Source organism: Microcaecilia unicolor, chromosome 3 (genome assembly GCF_901765095.1).
Source record: "Microcaecilia unicolor chromosome 3, aMicUni1.1, whole genome shotgun sequence".
Taxonomy (NCBI): Eukaryota; Metazoa; Chordata; class Amphibia; order Gymnophiona; family Siphonopidae; genus Microcaecilia; species Microcaecilia unicolor.
Genome location: NC_044033.1, coordinates 524993994 through 525013918, shown reverse-complemented (window position 1 = coordinate 525013918; position 19925 = coordinate 524993994). Strand labels below are relative to the sequence as shown.

Sequence of the window (19925 nt, the reverse complement as noted above, 5' to 3'; positions counted from 1 at the left end):
GCACGGAGGGGGGAGGGAGCGGCGGCGAGGAGGGTTGCTGGAAATCTCGCCCGTTTTAGCGGGCTTAACGGCTAGTATTCTATAACACAGTGTGTAAATTGTCATATCACCCACAACCTGCCCATGATCATCGCACAAACATTCTACAAAAATACAAGTTAAAGTATGTGCTGATGTTTTTTCTTTTTTAGTTTGTGTGATTGCCAGGTCTTATTGTTTTTCTTTGACTAAAGCTGCTCTTTGCTGCCTCCAAACCTGCTGCCCTGAGCAAGCACCTTGTCTTGCCTGATGGCTGGGCTGGCCTTGTGCTGTTCTGTGTTGGGGTCTTGTGGGTATGCCTGCGTGGGAAATCTGCAGTTTAAGGGGGGGCGGTCCACCCCGGGTGTCAGCTGAAGGGGGTGCTCCCTGCCAGCTCCCCCCCCCAGGTGCAGCACGATGACACCCCCCCCCCTCGGCGCATCAACACCCCCAGACCCAGTGCCTACTCTCAGCTCCGTCCAACCAGCTCCCGCACCCTAACTTTAAACAAATTTCGGAAGCCGTGGCGAGGCGCAGCGCCTTGCGCCTGCATGTAAAAAAAGTGTGGATCGTCTCATCAGGCCTTCCCTCACTCTGTCTGTCCCACCCTCCGCTGACGCAACTTCCTATTTCCACAAGGGCGGGACAGGCAGAGCGAGGGAAGGCCCGATGAGACGGTCCACACTTCTTTTACATGCAGGCGCGAGGCGCTGCGCCTCGCCCCAGCTTCTGAGATTTCTTTAAAGGTAGGGTGCGGGAGCTGGTTGGACTGAGTTGAGGAGGGTAGGCACTGGGTCGGGGGGGAGGAGTGTTGATGTGCTGAGGGGGGGGGGGGGATGTCATCGTGCTGCACCCAGGGGGGGTGCAATGGTGAACCGCCCAGGGTGGCAGCCCCCCTTGCTACGCCACTGTGCAGTGTTGCTCCCTCTTCTGTACCTCTTCTGTGAACAAATGAAGGATTTCATTTTGAATGCCTTTAATTACCATTAGCAGTACATTTCCTAAAAAAGATTACAAGGAGATGATACAAACTACCATTGACAGATTCATCACGGAATGATATCTGAATTGCTAAATAATTTGGTTGCAAGAATTCATTCTTCCCTCCTTTTCTACCCCTGACCCTTCACTCAGCAGAAAGCGTCATACCTGAAGATTACATTGTCGATCCAGTGAGCATGAAGCGGTACAGTGTGGATCCTTCCGACTCGGCCTTCAGCTACATGGGCTCCCTGTATCCCATCAGACAGAACTCTGGGGAGGGCCGCCTCGGTGGCAGCAGCTCTTCAGCCTCCTGTGGCCATCGCCTGGGACAAATGTCCTCAGGGGGATCCTCCACGTTGGGACTGAGGCGTCAAACATCGAGTCCCACCAGAAACGGAGCCTACCTGGAGGGAAACAAAAGTGGTAAATCAATGAATAGACGCTAACTCCTGCCCATGACACATCCATGTGGTCTAGTTTAATGGCTTTATTTATTCATTTCTTTGGACATTTTATACACTGATAAGTGAATGAATCTCAAAAAGGTTCACCAAGTAAAGAATAACTGCTAAGGTGGCCAGGTGGCACCAGCACCTTCACGCCATCCTTCCAATCAATGTGGCTGTTTTCATAGCAGATCACTTTTTATTTATTTATTTCTTTATTTGTTGCATTTGTATCCCACATTTTCCCACCTTTTTGCAGGCTCAATGTGGCTTACATTATTCCGTGATGGCGATCGCCATTTCCGGAATGAGGAATACAAAGTGGTATTGTATTAGAGTTTATAAATGTTAAAGTAAGTTATAGAGTAACCCTCCATTGCCCCCCATGTAAGCCGCATTGAGCCTGCCATGAGTGCGAAAGCGCGGGGTACAAATGTAACAAAAAAATATATATACAAAAAAAAATAATCAGTTCATTTTAGGTGTGAGAATTAGGGGCTTATCTGCGTGGGGCCACAGGGGCCTGGGCCCTCCGCAGATTTCGCCCTGGACCTCCCTGCCGCCGTCACTTACCTTTGCTGGCGGGGGACCCCAACCCCTGCCAGCCGAGGTCCGCTTCCTCCTGCTGCTGCCTTTAAAAATATTCCTTCGGCTGGCGGGGGACCCCAACCCCCGCCAGCCGAGCCGAGGTGGTCTTTTAAAGTTCTTTTTCGTCCTGCGGAGTCCGTGCTGTTCAAAGCTGCTCCTTTCGGAGTCTGACGTCGCTGCACGTTGTACGTGCAGGAGATGTCCTGCTCATACAACGTGCAGCGACGTCGGCTTTGAACAGCACGGACTCCGCAGGACGAAAAAGAACTTTAAAAGACCTCGGCTCGGCTGGCGGGGGTTGGGGGTCCCCCGCCAGCCGAAGGAATATTTTTAAAGGCAGCGGCAAGGAGGAAGCGGACCTCGGCTGACGGGGGGTTGGGGTGCCCCGCCAGCAAAGGTAGGTGATGACGATGGCGGCGGCGATGGCTATAATGTGCCCCCTCACTCTGGCCTTGGCCCCCCCTACCGCCGCATTTCAGATACGCCTCTGGTGTGAAGTAAGGAGGTAGTGCGTTAACGTTCCTTAGTGACAGAGTGATTGAAGCGACCAGCTCTAGAGAGTTCGGTTTTGTCTGGTTCTGGTAGGGTTTCTTGTCAGGTATTTAGGTTGGATCAAACTAGAATATGATTAAAGATGATAAAAATGTAGACAATTGCACAATATGGTATTAATGGGGTGGCAGAGCCCCTCCAGCCTTCCACGGAGACCAGCTCATTTGAAGGGAGCAGGATCCCTTTAAGTAACTCAGATTTAGAAAGGTATAAAACAGAAGAACAAGATAGTCAGTAATGCCCTAATTCTACAACAGGGAATCTAAATTTAAGCGCCATGGGCTAGATTCTATATATGGCACCTGAAAAATCCGTGCGGAAAAAAATTACGCCTAGGTGTATTCTCTAAAATACGCCTACATTTTATAGCATAGGTCTAAATTTCCGCACAGTATATAGAATACGCCGAGCGGCTCACCACGCAATCAAATTTAGTCATGTCAATTCAGGCCATGTTTACTTGGTATAATCCTAATGCCTAAATTAGGAGCAGAGTGGGTGTATTCTGTAATAATGCGCATAGATTGTAGAAATACCCACACCAGGGGCGAAGCCAGACTTCGGTGGGAGGGGGGTCCATAACCCAAGGTGAGGGGGCACATTTTACCCCCCCCCCCCACGCCACCACCGCCCCTCTCGACCCCCCCCCCCCACCTGCCGCCAACCCACCCCCGCCGTCACCATGGGCTACCTTTTCTGGCGGGGGACCCCAATCCCCGCCAGCCGAGGAGGTCCTCTTCTTCCTCCGAAGGCTCCTTTGTTCTGTTTCTGACATCAGACTCACAGAAACAGAACGAAGCCTTGCAGATCAGCCAGCGACGGACGTCAGACTCACAGAAACAGAACGAAGCCTTGCAGATCAGCCAGCGACGGACGTCAGACTCACAGAAACAGAACGAAGCCTTGCAGATCGGCCAGCAACGGACGTCAGACTCACAGAAACAGAACGAAGCCTTGCAGATCAGCCAGCGACGGACGTCAGACTCACAGAAACAGAACGAAGCCTTGCAGATCGGCCAGCAACGGACGTCAGACTCACAGAAACAGAACGAAGCCTTGCTGATCAGCCAGTGATGGATGTCAGACTCACAGGAACAGAACGAAGCCTTGTAGATCGGCCAGCAACGGACGTCAGACTCACAGGAACAGAACGAAGCCTTGTAGATCAGCCAGCGAGACTCACAGGAACAGAACGAAGCCTTGCAGATCAGCCAGCGACGGACGTCAGACTCACAGAAACAGAACGAAGCCTTGCAGATCGGCCAGCAACGGACGTCAGACACACAGAAACAGAACGAAGCCTTGCTGATCAGCCAGTGATGGATGTCAGACTCACAGGAACAGAACGAAGCCTTGTAGATCGGCCAGCAACGGACGTCAGACTCACAGGAACAGAATGAAGCCTTGTAGATCAGCCAGCGACGGACGTCAGACTCACAGGAACAGAACGAAGCCTTGCTGATCAGCCAGCGAGACTCACAGGAACAGAACGAAGCCTTGTAGATCAGCCAGCAACGGACGTCAGACTCACAGGAACAGAACGAAGCCTTACAGATCAGCAAGGCTTCGTTCTGTTCCTGTGAGTCTGACGTCCTGCACGTACAACGTGCAGGACGTCAGAAACAGAACGAAGGAGCCTTCAGAGGAAGAGGACCTCCTTGGCTGGCGGGGATTGGGGTCCCCCGCCAGCAAAGATAGCCAACGGCGACGGCGTGGGAGGAGGGTCGAGAGGGTCATCGACAGGGGGGTCCAGGACCAAATCTACAGGGGCCCAGGCCCCCCAGGCCCCACGTAGCTACGCCACTGGCCCACACCCCATCCACTTTTAACTATGTAGCCTTCCAAAGTTCCATAGAAACCTATGGAACTTTGGAAGGCTAAGTGCTTTGAAAATGAGCCCCTATGTGACTTAGAATTTAGGTGCACTCTGTTACAGAATATTGTTAGTGAGCTGTGCGAGTAAATCTCAATTAATGTCAATTATTGCTGATAATTTCTTGTTAACATCCAATTAGCGCTGATTAGCTTGTTAACTAAGTTATTCGCATTGTTACAGAATACACTTTGATTTCTGTGTGGAAATCTCGGAGCGATATATAGAATCTGGGTTCATATGTGCATTTAAATTTATAGAATATTAGCACTTACACAGGTAAATGTACGCTTAAATGCGTAAATCCTGGCTACGCGCTCAGCAGTATCCTGTAAAGTACACATACAAAAACCATACCCCCGGCTTCTGTATTTGACACAAACTGGGTTCTGATCCAGGATGTGCGCCCAACTAAATTGGCTAATAACCCAATTAGTGCCAATAATTGGGAGCTAATTGGCACCAATTTGAATTGTGTGCACACAACCCAAGTCAGTGTGGCCCCGCAGCTACTGGCTCAGAACCTTGTACAGGAAGTCAGTGTGGCACCCGCAGCTGCTGGCCAAAAACCTTGTACAGGAAGTCAGTGTGGCACCCGCAGCTGCTGGCCCAGAACCTTGTACAGGAAGTCAGTGTGGCACCCGCAGCTGCTGGCCCAAAACCTTGTACAGGAAGTCAGTGTGGCACCCGCAGCTGCTGGCCCAAAACCTTGTACAGGAAGTCAGTGTGGCACCCACAGCTGCTGGCCCAAAACCTTGTACAGGAAGTGAGTGTGGCACCTGCAGCTGCTGGCCCAGAACCTTGTACCCCCACCCACCCTGATGGTATAGTGGACCCCTCCCCCATATCTTCTTGTTGGAAGAGGAAGTATCACTCTCCCTTCCTCTTCAGCATTGCCTTCAAAATGGCGGTGCTAAGGCCTGTCCAGTGCATCTTGGGATGCACTGGCCCTTATATGTTCAGGAAGCCCCGCCAAGTGCATCCCAGGGTGCTGCCATTTTGAAGGTGGAGCTAAAGAGGAGGTAGTGTGATCCTCCCTCCTTCAACAAGGAAGTACAGGAGGGAGGGATCTGCTACACCACCAGCACGGGTGGGGAGTAGAGGTGGGAGCCCACTTGGGCCACCAGGGATTTTATGTTGCGTTTGAGGGGTTTATTGGGGCTGGAGATCCACCAGACCTCCAGCCTCCCATGCCTCACCTCGGAGGGGGTCAGGGATTTGGAAGCCTGCTGAAGCTCCAGCTCCCCTGTGTCACTATTTTGGGGGGAGGTTGTGGGGGCTTGGGAGGGGCACTAGGGCTTCACTATTTTGGAGGGAGGTCCAAGAGGTCCTACAGACCTCCTGCCCATGTTTGACAGGTCGGACTTTTGGACAGTCATGTATGACAATAAGAAAAACAAAACGAATGGACCTTCAACGAAAACAAAATGATAAACATGAGCCACTCTAAATGTATCTTACACATTGCATGTAGCTATTGAAACAACGGTTGCAGGCATAAATCGCGCTAAAGGTATGCTTTTTGGGGCAAACTCTTTTAGACAAGTTATGCTCATATTTTAAAGACACATCGCCATGACAATGGGAAGACATCTTCGATGTGTGAATATATATATATATATACACCTGGAATAGGTTGTAAAATGACGTTTATTGGGGTTGCCCCCAGAGCTCACTTCTTACACATCCATCCAAGGAAAGCGCTCGATCTGAAGAGTAAAGGCGCATCATCATTTTGGACAAGTCTTTTGTCGGTGTAATGAAGGGCTCACAACCTGCAAGAGATCATCAAGGGGGATAACAAGTACCCCCAAAATATCATCTTTTCCATTACCCTTTCCCAATGTATACATTAGGAATTAGAATGTGGTAGGTTTAAAACAAATTGGAGAAAGTTTTTCTTTACTCAGCGCGTGGTTAGACTCTGGAACTCATTGCCGGAGAAGGTAGTGACGGCAGCTGGCCTTGCTGAGTTTAAAGGGGGTCTGGACAGATTCCTGAAGGAAAAGTCCATTGATCGTTATTAAATTTGGGGGTTTTGCCAGGTTCTTGGGGCCTGGATTGGCCGCTGTCAGAGATGGAGTGCTGGGCTTGATGGACCTTTGGTCTTTTCCCAGCGTGGCAGTGCTTATGTACTTATGTACTTATGTACATGACAAATTCATGATATTCAGGTATTAATCCGCAAACGAACCTTTTCCAGAGACAGGAAGGCAGTAGAGCTAGAGGATATGAATTGAGGTTGAAGGGGGGCAGACTCAGAAGCAATGTCAGGAAGCATTTTTTCACAGAGAGGGTGGTAGATACGTGGAATGCCCTCCCGCGGGAGGTGGTGGAGATGAAAACAGGAATGGAATGCGTGGGATAAACACAAAGGAATCCTGTTTTGAAGAAATGGATCCACGGAATCTTAGCGGAGATTAGGTGGCGATGCCAGTAATTGGGAAACAAAACCAGTGCTGGGCAGACTTCTACGGTCTACGCTCTGATCGTGATTGAATAGATATGGATGGGCTGGAGTGTAAATTTTAAGGGGTTTCAACGTTAGCTTCGGAACTTAGTACAAGAACAGTGCTGGGCAGACTTTTACGGTCTGTGCCCTGAGAAAGGCAAGGACAAATCAAACTCGGGTATACATATAAAGTATCACATACCATGTAAAGTGAGTTTATCTTGTTGGACAGAATGGATGGACCGTTCAGGTCTTTATCTGTCGTCATTTACTATGTTACTCTTTGGGGTTCTAAATGGAATGTTGGTACTAATTGGGATTCCAGAATCTTGTAACTCTTTAGGATTCCAGAATCTTCAGAACTTTTAGTACAAGAACAATACTAGGCAGACTTCTACTGTCTGTGCCCTGAGAATGGCAAGGACAAATCAAACTCGGGTATAAAGTATCACATACCATGTAAAATCTGTTTATCTTGTTGGGCAGACTGGATGGACAGTACAGGGCTTTATCTGCCGTCATTTACTATGTGACTAAATTACTATGATGAACTCTACCACCTCTCTCCAAAAAAAACCACCATTCTAGCTTCACTCTTGACTACACAGAATCCAGACAGACTGATAGAAATAGCTATTTCCTATTTTTGGATGTCTTGGCTTTTTTTAGTCTCCTGAAAGCTACCATGATATGTACAAGAGCAGATCTGACTTGTGACACAATAATCACTCAGTTTACGGCACTTTCTTTTCAGAGCCCTGAAGGTTTTAAAGTAACACTTTACAATATTGCATTGCAAAGTGAAAGAAACCCCTTCAAGCGATACATAAAGCCGGGGCCCACATACACCGTTCATTGCGATGGAGATTTATAATTCCATAGAGACTCAGCATAAAAGTGCACTTTCTTTGCATGCTATCTTTATTGTCTTGATTTAAAGCTAGAACAGAATGAAATCACCAGAAACTCCTTCTGCTTCTGCAGTGTTTAACACCCTTGTCTATTATTCACTTTAGCCTGCAGTTTCTTAACCCTTTAAATTACTACTACTACTTACCATTTCTAAAGCGCTACTAGACGTACACAGCACTGTACACTTGAATATGAAGAGACAGTCCCTGCTCGACAGAGCTTACAATCTAATCAGGACAGACAAACAGGACAAATAAGAGATAAGGACAAAGAATAGCAAGATTCCATGCAGAATCCCAAAGAATAGCAAGATTCTGTGCAGAATCCCATAGAGGGGCAAGATTCCTGAATCCCAAAGACTACTACTACTACTTATCATTTATAAAATGCTACTAGACGTACGCAGCGCTGTACACTTGAACATGAAGAGACAGTCCCTGCTTGCCAGAGCTTACAATCTAATTAGGACAGAAAAACAGGACAAATAAGGAATATGGACAAAGGGTAGCAAGATTCCGGAACCCATATAATAGCAAGATTCTGGAATCCCAAAGCCCACTACTACTACTTATCATTTCTATAGCACTGCTAGACGTACGCAGAGCTGTACACTTGAACATGAAGAGACAGTCCCTGCTCAACAGAGCTTACAATCTAATTAGGACAGACAAACAGGATAAATAAGGGATAAGGACAAAGAGTAGAAAGATTCCAGAATCCCAGAGACTAGCAAGATTCCAGAATCCCAAAGACTACTACTACTTATCATTTCTAGAGCACTACTAGACGTACGCAGCACTGTACACTTGAACATGAAGAGACAGTCCCTGCTCGACAGAGTTTACAATCTAATTAGGACAGACAAACAGGACAAATAAGGGATAAGGACAAAGAGATTCAAGATTCTATGCAGAATCCCAAAGAGTAGCAAGATTCCGGAATCCCAAAGAGTAGCAGATTCTGTGCAGAATCCCAAAGAGTAGCAAGATTCTGGAATCCCAAAGAGTAGAAAGATTCCGGAATCCCAAACACTACTACTAGTATTACTTTTAATTTCTATAGCGCTACTAGACGTACGCATCGCTATACACTGGACATGAAGAGACAGTCCTTGCTCGACAGAGCTTACAGTCTAATTAGGACAGACAGACAGGACAAATAAGGGATAAGAACAAAGAGAAGCAACATTCTGGAATCCCAAAGAGTAGCAAGATTCCGGAATCCCAAAGACTACTACTACTACTTATCATTTCTATAGCGCTACTAGACGTACGCAGCGCTGTACACTTGAACATGAAGAGACAGTCCCTGCTCGACAGAACTTACAATCTAATTAGGACAGAGAAACAGGACAAATAAGGGATAAGAACAAAGAGTAGCAAGATTCTGTGCAGAATCCCAAAGAGTAGCAAGATTCCGGAATCCCAAAGAGTAGCAAGATTCTGTGCAGAATCCCATAGAGGAGCAAGATTCCTGAATCCCAAAGACTACTACTACTACTTATATCATTTATAAAACGCTTCTAGACGTACGCAGCGCTGTACACTTGAACATGAAGAGACAGTCCCTGCTTGACAGAGCTTACAATCTAATTAGGACAGAAAAACAGGACAAAACACCAGACATCACCGCTGAGACCCAGGCCAAGGTGTCGGCCTGCTTATCCGACATTGCTGCCTGGATGTCCAACCGCCACCTGAAGCTGAACATGTCCAAAACCGAGCTCCTCGTCTTTCCACCTAAACCCACCTCTCCTTTTCCTCCTCTCTCTATCTCAGTTGACAACACCCTCATCCACCCCGTAACATCTGCCCGCAACCTCGGAGTCATCTTTGATTCCTCCCTCTCCTTCTCTGCGCATATCCAACAGACTGCCAAGACTTGTCGCTTCTTCCTCCTCAACATCAGCAAAATTCGCACTTTCCTATCTGAGCACACTACACAAACTCTCGTCCACGCTCTCATTACCTCCCGCCTTGACTACTGCAACTTGCTCCTCACCGGCCTCCCACTTAGCCATCTATCCCCCCTTCAATCCGTTCAGAAAGCTGCCGCGCATCTTATATTCCGCCAGAACTGATATGCTCATATCACCCCTCTCCTCAAGTCACTTCACTGGCTTCCGATCAGATACCGCATACAATTCAAGATTCTCCTCCTATAGCGCTGCTAGACGTACGCAGAGCTGTACACTTGAACATGAAGAGACAGTCCCTGCTCGACACAGCTTACAATCTAATTAGGACAGAAAAACAGGACAAATAAGGAATAAGGACAAAGGGTAGCAAGATTCCGGAATCCCAAAGACTTACAAGATTCCGGAATCCCAAAGACTACTACTACTTATCATTTCTAAAGCGCTACTAGACATACGCAGTGCTGTACACTTGAACATGAAGAGACAGTCCCTGCTCGACAGAGCTTACAATCTAATTAGGACAGACAAACAGGACAAACAAGAGATAAGGGAATATTAAAGTGAGGATGATAAAATAAGGGTTCTGAACAAAGTGAATAAGGGTTAGGAGTTAAAAGCAGCATCAAAAATCTGGGTTTTCTGTGAAAACTTCTGGGATTAGGAGGATCTCAAGTGCAACTACCCCTAATCAGTTAGAATATTTAAGCAGTAAACAGGGGACTTACTTTTTCATTTCCCCTTGTCTTAATCTATTACAGTTAAATGCCACCTGCATCACTTAAGTCTCTGCATCCAAGGAATGGTAGCGCTTGTATTTCCTTGAGATGGGGTCAGTTGGAGTGTGCCATCTTCCCATTTAAGAGAAAGAGATGTTCACAAATGACGCAGAGATGTGACATTTATATAGTGTTGCAATGCGCAGGGGAAAGGAGATAGTTCTTCCCCTCCCCCTCCACTCCCCCCTCTCCCCCAATGTTGCAAGCACTGCTTATTCTTTTCTTTCAAGGACATGCCAAAAAAAAATGACAGTGTTGTGAAGCTCAGAGCTCTCAGGGACAACAGATGAGTTTTAAGGGTTCTTTGAAGACCAGAGTTTCTCCAGATGGGTTAATTTTTCCCATTAAGTCAAACGAGTGACTGTTCTGAGTACACAATCCCATTCATTATTTGATAATCTTTATTAAAAGAAGAGAACCATAGAAATTCAAATCCATAACTCAGCGGCATTCTGAGTCAACATGTAATCTTCCGTCCTCACAACCTCCTTTCTACTATAACAAAAATATTCAATACTGTACAGTAATGTCGCTTATGCTATCTAGTTTTAGAACAAAGAGCACTTATCTCTCAAGAAATGCCCAGCAGAGGAATTTGTTTCGCTTTACTGCTGGCTGCTTCGGGGAGGAGCTCTTGTTACACTCTTTTCAATATACGGCACAATGACAATATAAAGACAGTACTACTTATATTTTATTTAAATATTTATTTATTTTTTAATTTGTTACATTTGTATCCCACATTTTCCCACATATTTGCAGGCTCAATGTGGCTTACATAATACCGTAAAGGCATTCACCAAGTCCGGCAGGGGATAAGTACATAAAATGTTGTAGTGGGATAGGGAAGCTACGAATAAGTCAAGTTGGGTTTAAGGTAAAAGGGTTTGTTAATGTCTAATATGATCTTTGATTGTGAAGTTTGAGGCATTTAAGTTGGGTCAGTCGGATATGCCTTTCCGAATAGGTGAGTCTTTAATAATTTCCTGAATTTTAGGTGATCGTAGGTTGTTTTCACCACTTGTGGCAGTGCGTTCCACAGGCGCATTCTTATGTAAGAGAAGTTGGACGCATGGGTTGTCTTGTATTTTAATCCTTTGCAATTTGGGTAGTGAAGATTCAAGTAAGACCATGATGAATTGGTACTATTTCTGACTGGGAGGTTGATTAGGTCAATCATGTAACCTGGGACTTCACCGTAGATAATCTTATGGACTAAGGTGCAGATTTTGAAAGAGATACATTCTCTGATAGGAAGCCAGTGCAATTTTTCACGGAGTGGTGTGGCGCTTTGGAATCGTGTCTTACCAAATATCAATCTGGCTGCTGTGTTTTGGGCCGTCTGGATTTTCTTTGTGAGTTGTTCTTTACATCCCACATAGATTCCATTGCAGTAGTCAACATGGCTTAATACCATTGATTGAATTAAATTAAATTACGGAAAACATCCCTTGGGAAGAAATGTTTTATACGCTTGAGTTTCCACATTGAATGAAACATTTTCTTTACGGTGGAGTTGACTTGAGTCTCAAGTGTAAGATTTCGATCAATAATAACACCTAGTATTTTAAGGTTATCAGAGATGGGAAGGGAATGATCTGAAGTGAATAAGGTTGTGGGTTTGTAATTTATATCCTCTTCTGTGTTTTAAAAAATCAATCACCTATTAGCACACAAAAATATAACAGTCCAATAAGGCTCAAAAGATAACCTTCCAATTGGTAAGCATGGTAAGTCCATGTCAACTGTAGCGATGCTCGACTACGATTACCACCACGCTTCCACTCAGGTACCGTAACCAACACCGAACATCCGTGTTTAAATTCAGCCCTTTCTCAAACCATCAGTTATACATACAAGTCTTTCGGCAGTGTTTTGGGCAGTTTGTCGTTTCTTTATGACCCTGCTTTCGATCCTGCATACACTGCATTACAGTAATCAAATTGAGATAGTACTAAGGTTTGGGCTAAGTTTCTGAAGATTTCTTTTTGAGAAAAGGGGTCTAATTCTTTTCAACCTCCATAAAGTTTTAAACACTTTCTTTATCACTAGAGACACTTGCAGATCAAAAGTAAAAAGTGTTGATCAATTATAATACCTAGAATTTTCATATTCTGTTCTAGTGGGAACTTGTATTGTTCTATAACGAAGTCTTTGGCAAGGTATGAGTGGAATGGATCAGTAAGGACTAGGAATTTATTTTTTTCCCTGTTTAGTTTCAGTTTGAAGATGGATGCCCACGATTCCATCCGAGCTAGTCCTGCTTTAACAAAATTCAAAATTTCACTTAAATCGTTATTGAAAGGTATGTAAATGGCCACATCATCTGCATAAGTAAAGGTGTTGAAGCCAATTTCTTCTAGTTTCCTCCCAAGTGGGGCCATGATGATATTAAAGAGGATAGGAGATAATGGAGAACCTTGTGGCACACCACATACATGTGTCCATGAGGGGAGATGAGACCCCTGAAGTTCACTTGATATGCTGTTCACTTGAGGAAACCTCTGAACCATTGAAGAACTCTGCCACATATGTTGTCAAGTATTCTCACTAATATATCACAGTCTACCATGTCAAAATCACTGGACATATCAAATTGTAGGGTGGTGGACTTTGGTCCTGATGAACTGAGTTCGATTCCCACTTCAGGCACAGGCAGCTCCTTGTGACTCTGGGCAAGTCACTTAACCCTCCATTGCCCCATGTGAGCCGCATTGAGCCTGCCATGAGTGGGAAAGCGCAGGGTACAAATGTAACAAAAATAAAATAGATACTATTGGAGATTCTACATGGAATGTTGCTACTATTGGAGATTCTACATGGAATGTTGCTATTCCACTAGCAACATTCCATGTAGAAGCCTGCGCGGCCACATTGGTGATTTGCAAGGGCCGACTTCTACATGGAATGTTGCTAGTGGAATAGCAGCATTCCATGTAGAATCTCAAATAGTAGCAACAGTGGAGGAGTGGCCTAGTGGTTAGGGTGGTGGACTTTGGTCCTGAGGAACTGAGTTTGATTCCCACTTCAGGCACAGGAAGCTCCTTTTGACTCTGGGCAAGTCACTTAACCCTCCATTGCCCCATGTAAGCCGCATTGAGCCTGCCATGAGTGGGAAAGCGCGGGGTACAAATGTAACAAAAAATTTTTTTTTTCTACTTCTACTAATTTCTCTCCTAAAATTAGCTATTAAAGTTTTTAAGACTGTCTCAGCGCTGTAAGAGGGTCTGAAGCCAAATTGTGACTTATGTAATACTAAGAAGAATTCCGTAAGTTGTTGTGCTACCATACCTTCCATTAATTTAGTAATCAGTGGAATTGATGCTACTGGTCTGTACTTGGTCACATCATTTTTATCTCTCGATGGAGTTTTAGGGATGGGAGTTAACATGATGTTACCTTTTTCATTCGGGAAAGATGCCATGTTTGAATAAGTATGATAACTGTGATCTTAGACATTCAGTGAAGGTCAGGAGCTGATCTCAGGAGGTAGCTTGGACAAGGGTCTAAGATGCAATGAGAGGTAGAATATTTATGCAGAAGTCTTTTGGTTGCATAAAAAGTTGGAGGTAAGAAGTCAGGCCATACTTTATCTGCAGCAATGGACAATATCTTGGGTTCTAGATTGTCTAGCTCACGTTAGATGGATTTCAATTTGTCTAAGCCTGCATGTTTTTTGTTCTCCATCCAGTTTCATACTCAGATCTAAAATGGAATAAAGAAAGCCTTGTGGCAGTTTTCTGGCAGGGGTTGGCGCCCAAAATTCAAGATGAAATGGCTAGACCTGATCTTCCTACGACACTAGATGGCCTTTGCAAGTGGGTAAATGGGTGTCATGGTGTCATGTCCCCTACCTCAACACAAGCGGCATCCTTGGGCTGCGCAGGGTCCCATCGACACGCACACTTGACTAGCACAGCCCTGAGCCATGTGTGTGTGGTTCTTCTCTGGCTGCAGGCTCCTTGATTGCTTTTCTTCCATGCACCTGGCTCTGCTCTCTCTCTGCCTGACTTTCAGGCTCCTTGAATACTTTGCTTCCACCCACCTGGGTCTGCTCTTCTACTACTACTACTACTTAACATTTCTAGAGCGCTACTAGGGTTACGCAGCGCTGTACAATTTAGCAAAGAAGGACAGTCCCTGCTCAAAGGAGCTTACAATCTAAAGGACGAAATGTCAAGTTGGGGCAGTCTAGATTTCCTGAATAGAGGTAGGTGGTTAGGTGCTGAAGGCGACATTGAAGAGGTGGGCTTTGAGCAAGGATTTGAAGATGGGCAGGGAGGGGGCCTGGTGAATGGGCTCAGGGAGTTTATTCCAAGCATGGGGTGAGGCGAGGCAGAAAGGGCGGAGCCTGGAGTTGGCGGTGGTGGAGAAGGGTACTGAAAGGAGGGATTTGTCTTGAGAGCAGAGGTTACGGGTAGGAACGTAGGGGGAGATGAGGGTAGAGAGGTAGGGAGGGGCTGCAGATCGAGTGCATTTGTAGGTTAGTAGGAGAAGCTTGAACTGTATGCGGTACCTAATCGGAAGCCAGTGAAGTGACTTGAGGGAGAGGGGTGATATGAGTATATCGGTCCAGGCGGAAGATAAGATGTGCAGCAGAGTTCTGAATGGACTGAAGGGGGGGGATAGATGGCTAAGTGGGAGGCCAGTGAGGAGTAGGTTGCAGTAGTCAAGGCGAGAGGTAATGAGAGAGTGGATGAGAGTTCGGGTGGTGTGCTCAGAGAGGAAAGGGCGAATTTTGCTAATGTTATAGAGGAAGAAGCGACAGGTCTTGGCTATCTGCTGGATATGCGCAGAGAAGGAGAGGGAGGAGTCGAAGATGACTCCGAGGTTGAGGGCAGATGCCTGCCTACTGACTCTGCCTGTACCTGGATTACTCTTGTGTCTGCTGCTTGCCTACTGACTCTGCCTGTACCTGGATTACTCTTGTGTCTGCTGCCTGCCTACTGACTCTGCCTGTACCTGGATTACTCTTGTGTCTGCTGCCTGCCTACTGACCTTGCCTGTACATGGATTACTCTTGTGTCTGCTGCCTGCCTACTGACCTTGCCTGTACCTGGATTACTCTTGTGTCTGCTGCCTGCCTACTGACTCTGCCTGTACCTGGATTACTCTCGTGTCTGCTGCCTGCCTACTGACTCTGCCTGTACCTGGATTACTCTTGTGTCTTCTGCCTGCCTTCTGACCTTACCTGTACCTGGATTACTCTCTTGTCTGCTGCCTGCCTACTGACTGCCTGTACCTGGATTACTCTCGTATCTGCTGCCTGCCTACTGACTCTGCCTGTACCTGGATTACTCTCTTGACCTGTTGCCTGCCTACTGACTCCGCCTGTACCTGGATCACTCTCTTGCCTGCTGCCTGTCTGGCCGTCACGTTCATCACCCCGCTTCCTGCTCCGTCTCGTAAGCCCTGCAGGCCGCCCGCACCTAGGGGCTCAACCTCTGGGGAACGGCGGTCAGCGCAAGTGAAACCCGAGGTTGTCCGGCTGCCAAGCAGAACCTGATCCGAGTACCGGGCTTGGCAGTGCTTTACTTGGTAAAAGAACTCACAGGTCTGACACATGGCCTGGTAGTGGGCTTTGGGGTCCCCTCCCAAATTTCTGCCCTGGGCCCTAGCCATGTCTAACACCAGCTCTGGCAGGATGCTAATCACAAAATAGAAAATCTAAGAACCTTATCCAAGAAAAATGTCGCTAAGGCTTGTGAAGTTAGAACGCGGTATGGGGTTGCTGAGGACCAGGCAGCACAGTCTGATCTTGCACAATATCATATAGTTGTTTATATTAGGAGCTTGTTCAATTTGGTTAGAATAATAATCACATAGAACACCCTTTGCAGAATACTATTTGGTGTGCTTCCCATGCCCAACTTTGAGCATGAGCAGTTATGCCTGCCAAAAGCTGGTGTAAATGCTCATGCTCGACTGACGGAAGTTAGGTGCGCAAATCAGGTATTGTATAACATCGTGCCTAATGTCTGGGAATATCCCTGACCTGCCCATGGCCTCACCTCCTTTTGAGTTGGGCACAGTGAGGCCGATATTCAGACTGCGGGAGTTAGCCGGGCTGTTTCCTGCTGTCTGCGGTGAACCCGGAAATTCAATGCCAGGCCATATCCGGCGACCAACCTTGAATTTCCGGGGGGTTTTTTGGTTGGTCTGAACATAGCCAGTTAAGCCGATACTCATTGGCTGACTGTCTAAGTTATAGTGGCCAAAGATAGACCTGCTATTTATGTGGGTCTATCTGGCCGCTAAACTTAGTCAGTCAGCTGATGAATATTGGTGCAAACTGGCTATGTCGCGCAACGTAGCCGGTAACCGGGCTAGCCGTTAAGTGCTAATACTCAGGAGAGATATTTGGCTATCTCACACTGACTATTAGAGCTTAGCCAGCTTTAGGCTATTTAACTGGCCAGGAGCCATTCCTGGTCAGTTAAACAGTGCTGAAGATCAGGCAGTTTGAAATTTAAGCACGCATGTTATAGAATTGGGCGTAGGGCAGATCCACACATATCTCCTAATTACTGCCTATTAAGTGGTTGGTAATGCCAATAATTGATTGCTAATGCCTAATTGACTAATTCGTTTACACATGGATCTGGGATCTGCGCCCAAATTGGGCTGACCTATACGGGATCTAGGGGTAGTGATCCAAAAATCAGCAGATGACCCTGGTGAATGGCTCTGTCCAAGTAGCAACTATTCGCGTAAATGCTTTTCAATATCCAGCTAGGTTATTTTTAAGTCACTTTTTTAGGTGTTCTAAAAGTCATGTATTATTTATTTATTATTTACAAAAAATATATATTCACCTAAGGCAGTGTTCAGAAAGAATAAGCTGAACATAGGCAACAGACAATCACAGCAGTAAAAATATTCCAATAATGATACATAGAGGGGCATAATTGAACGAAAACGTCTATCTCCATGGGCGTTTATCTCCGAGAATGGGTCCGTGAAGGGGCGGACCAAACCGTATTTTTGAAAAAAATAGACGTCCATGTTTTATTCGACAATTTGTGAGCTGGGCGTTTTTGTTTTTCAGTGATAATGGAAAATGAAAGCGCCCAGCTCCAAAACAAATAAATCCAAGGCATTTGTTCGTGGGAGGGGCCAGGATTCGTAGTGCACTGGTCCCCCTCACCTGCCAGGACACCAACCGGGCACCCTAGGGGGCACTTTTACAAAAACAAAAAAAAAAGGTAAAAGAGCTCCCAGGTGCATAGCACCCTTCCCTTGGGTGTTGAGCCCCCCAAATCCCCCTCAAAACCCACCGCCCACAAGTCTACACCATTACTATAGCCCTAAGGGGTGAAGGGGGGCACCTACATGTGGGTACAGTGGGTTTGGGGGGCGGTTTGGAGGGCTCCCATTTACCAGCACAAGTGTAACAGGTGGGGGGGGGGGGGATGGGCCTGGGTCTACCTGCCTGAAGTCCACTGCACCCCCTAATAACTGCTCCAGTGACCTGCATACTGCGGCCAGGGAGGTGGGTATGACATTTGAGGGTGAACATAAAAGGCTGTGAAACGGCATATTTTTGTGGTGGGAGGGGGTTTGTGACCACTGGGGGAGTCAGGGGAGGTCATCCCCGACTCCCTCCAGTGGTCATCTGGTCATTTAGGGCACTTTTTGGGGCCCTATTCATGGAAAAACAGGGTCCAGAAAAAGTGCCCTAAATTCTCGCTAAAAACGCATATTTTTTTTCCATTATCGGCGAAAGGCGCCTATCTCTGATCGGCCGATAACCACGCCCCAGTTCCGCCTTCACCATGCCTTCAACACGCCCCCATCAACTTTGTCCGCATCCGTGACGGAGTGCAGTTGAAAACGTCCAAATTCGGCTTTCGGTTATACCACTTTATTCGTTTTTGTGAGATAAATGTCTATCTCCCGATTTGGGTCACAATATAGGCGTTTTACTATTTTGATTATAAGCTGGATAGTATGGCATGGAGGGGCATTTTCGAACTGGGACGCCCATCACTAAGGCCGGCCATCTCCGCGAACGGCGCCGTGAAGGGGCGGGGCCAACCGTATTTTCTAACGAGATGGGCGTCCATCTTTCGTTTTGAGAATATGGTTGGGGGCGCCCAAATCTGAACATTTGGGTCAACATTAGAGATGAGCGCCATTGGTTTTCGGCCATAATGGAAACCGATGGCGCCCATCTCAAAAACGAACCAATCCAAGGCATTTGGTCATGGGAGGGGCCAGGATTCATAGTGCACTGGTCCCCTTCACAAGCCAGGGCACCAACCAGGCACCCTAGGGGGCACTACAGTGGACTTCGCAAATTGATCCCAGGTGAATAGCTCCCTTACCTTGGGTGCTGAGCCCCCCAAAGCCCCCCTTCAAAACCCACCCCCACAACTATACACCACTACCATAGCACTTACAGGTGAAGGGGACACCTAGATGTGGGTACAGTGGGTTTGTGGTGGGTTTTGAAGGGCTCCCATTTTCCACCACAAGTGTAACAGGTGGGGGGGGGGGGGGAATGGGCCTGGGTACGCCTGCTGAAGTCCACTGCACCCCCTAAAACTGCTCCAGGGACCTACATACTGGTGTGATGGACATGAGTATGGCATTTGAGGCTGGCATAGAGGCTGGCAAAAAAAGTTTTTAAAGTGTTTCTTTTTAGGGTGGGGGGGGGGGGTTAGTGACCACTGGGGAGTCAGGGGAGGTGATTCCCGATTCCCTCCGGTGGTCATCTGGTCACTTCGGGCACTTTTTTGGGAGTTGGACCTGAAAAAAAAGGGACCAAATAAAGCGGACCAAAATCTCACCAGGGACGCCCTTCTTTTTTCCATTATTGGCCGAGGGCACCCATCTCTTAACCACGCCCCGGCACGCCCCTGTCCCGTCTTCGCTACCCTTCCGACACGCCCCCGGGATCTTCGGCCGTCCCGGCAACAGAAAGCAGTTGGGGACACCCAAAATCGGCTTTCGATTATACCGATTCTGGCACCCCTGAGAGAAGGACGCCCATGTCCCGATTTGTATCAGAAGATGGGCGCCCTTCTCTTTCGAAAATGAGCTGGATAGTATCTTACTTAAATTGTCAACACAATACACAATAAAATGTTTGAATGGACATCATAAGGTGGAAGCAAAGGGGAAACATATAGACAGATAAGATAGAGTAGTAGAAGTCAGAAAAGTGCATGAATATAACCTCAGCTATGGTTGGAATGGATAAGCAAGTCCTGCTACAGTACGTGCAGTCGGTGTTAGTCCTTGGGTGTGTGCGACCAGCAGGTTAATTACTTCTTCCTTTAAAGGCTTTGGAGAAGAGCCAAGCTTTCACCTGCTTTCTCGTGTGTTGGACAAAGCCTTTCAAGGAGTGCATTCCAAAATGAGGGGGCTACTCTGGAGAAGGCTCGCTTGTGGGTGTCGCATT

At 46.9% G+C, this 19925-nt stretch overlaps 1 protein-coding gene across 2 annotated transcripts in view; it reads left to right on the top strand.

Moving 5' to 3' along the window:
- SCML4 (Scm polycomb group protein like 4) overlaps positions 1-19925 on the top strand; it is a 62028-nt gene that overhangs the window by 34486 nt on the left and 7617 nt on the right. Inside the window, exon 5 of one of the 2 annotated variants that reach the window (XM_030195664.1) lies at positions 1156-1425. In XM_030195664.1, the coding sequence (XP_030051524.1) occupies positions 1156-1425 (270 nt within the window). Of the gene's footprint in view, positions 1-1152; positions 1426-19925 lie in introns of both variants that reach the window. The other variant, XM_030195663.1, reaches the window with a different exon arrangement.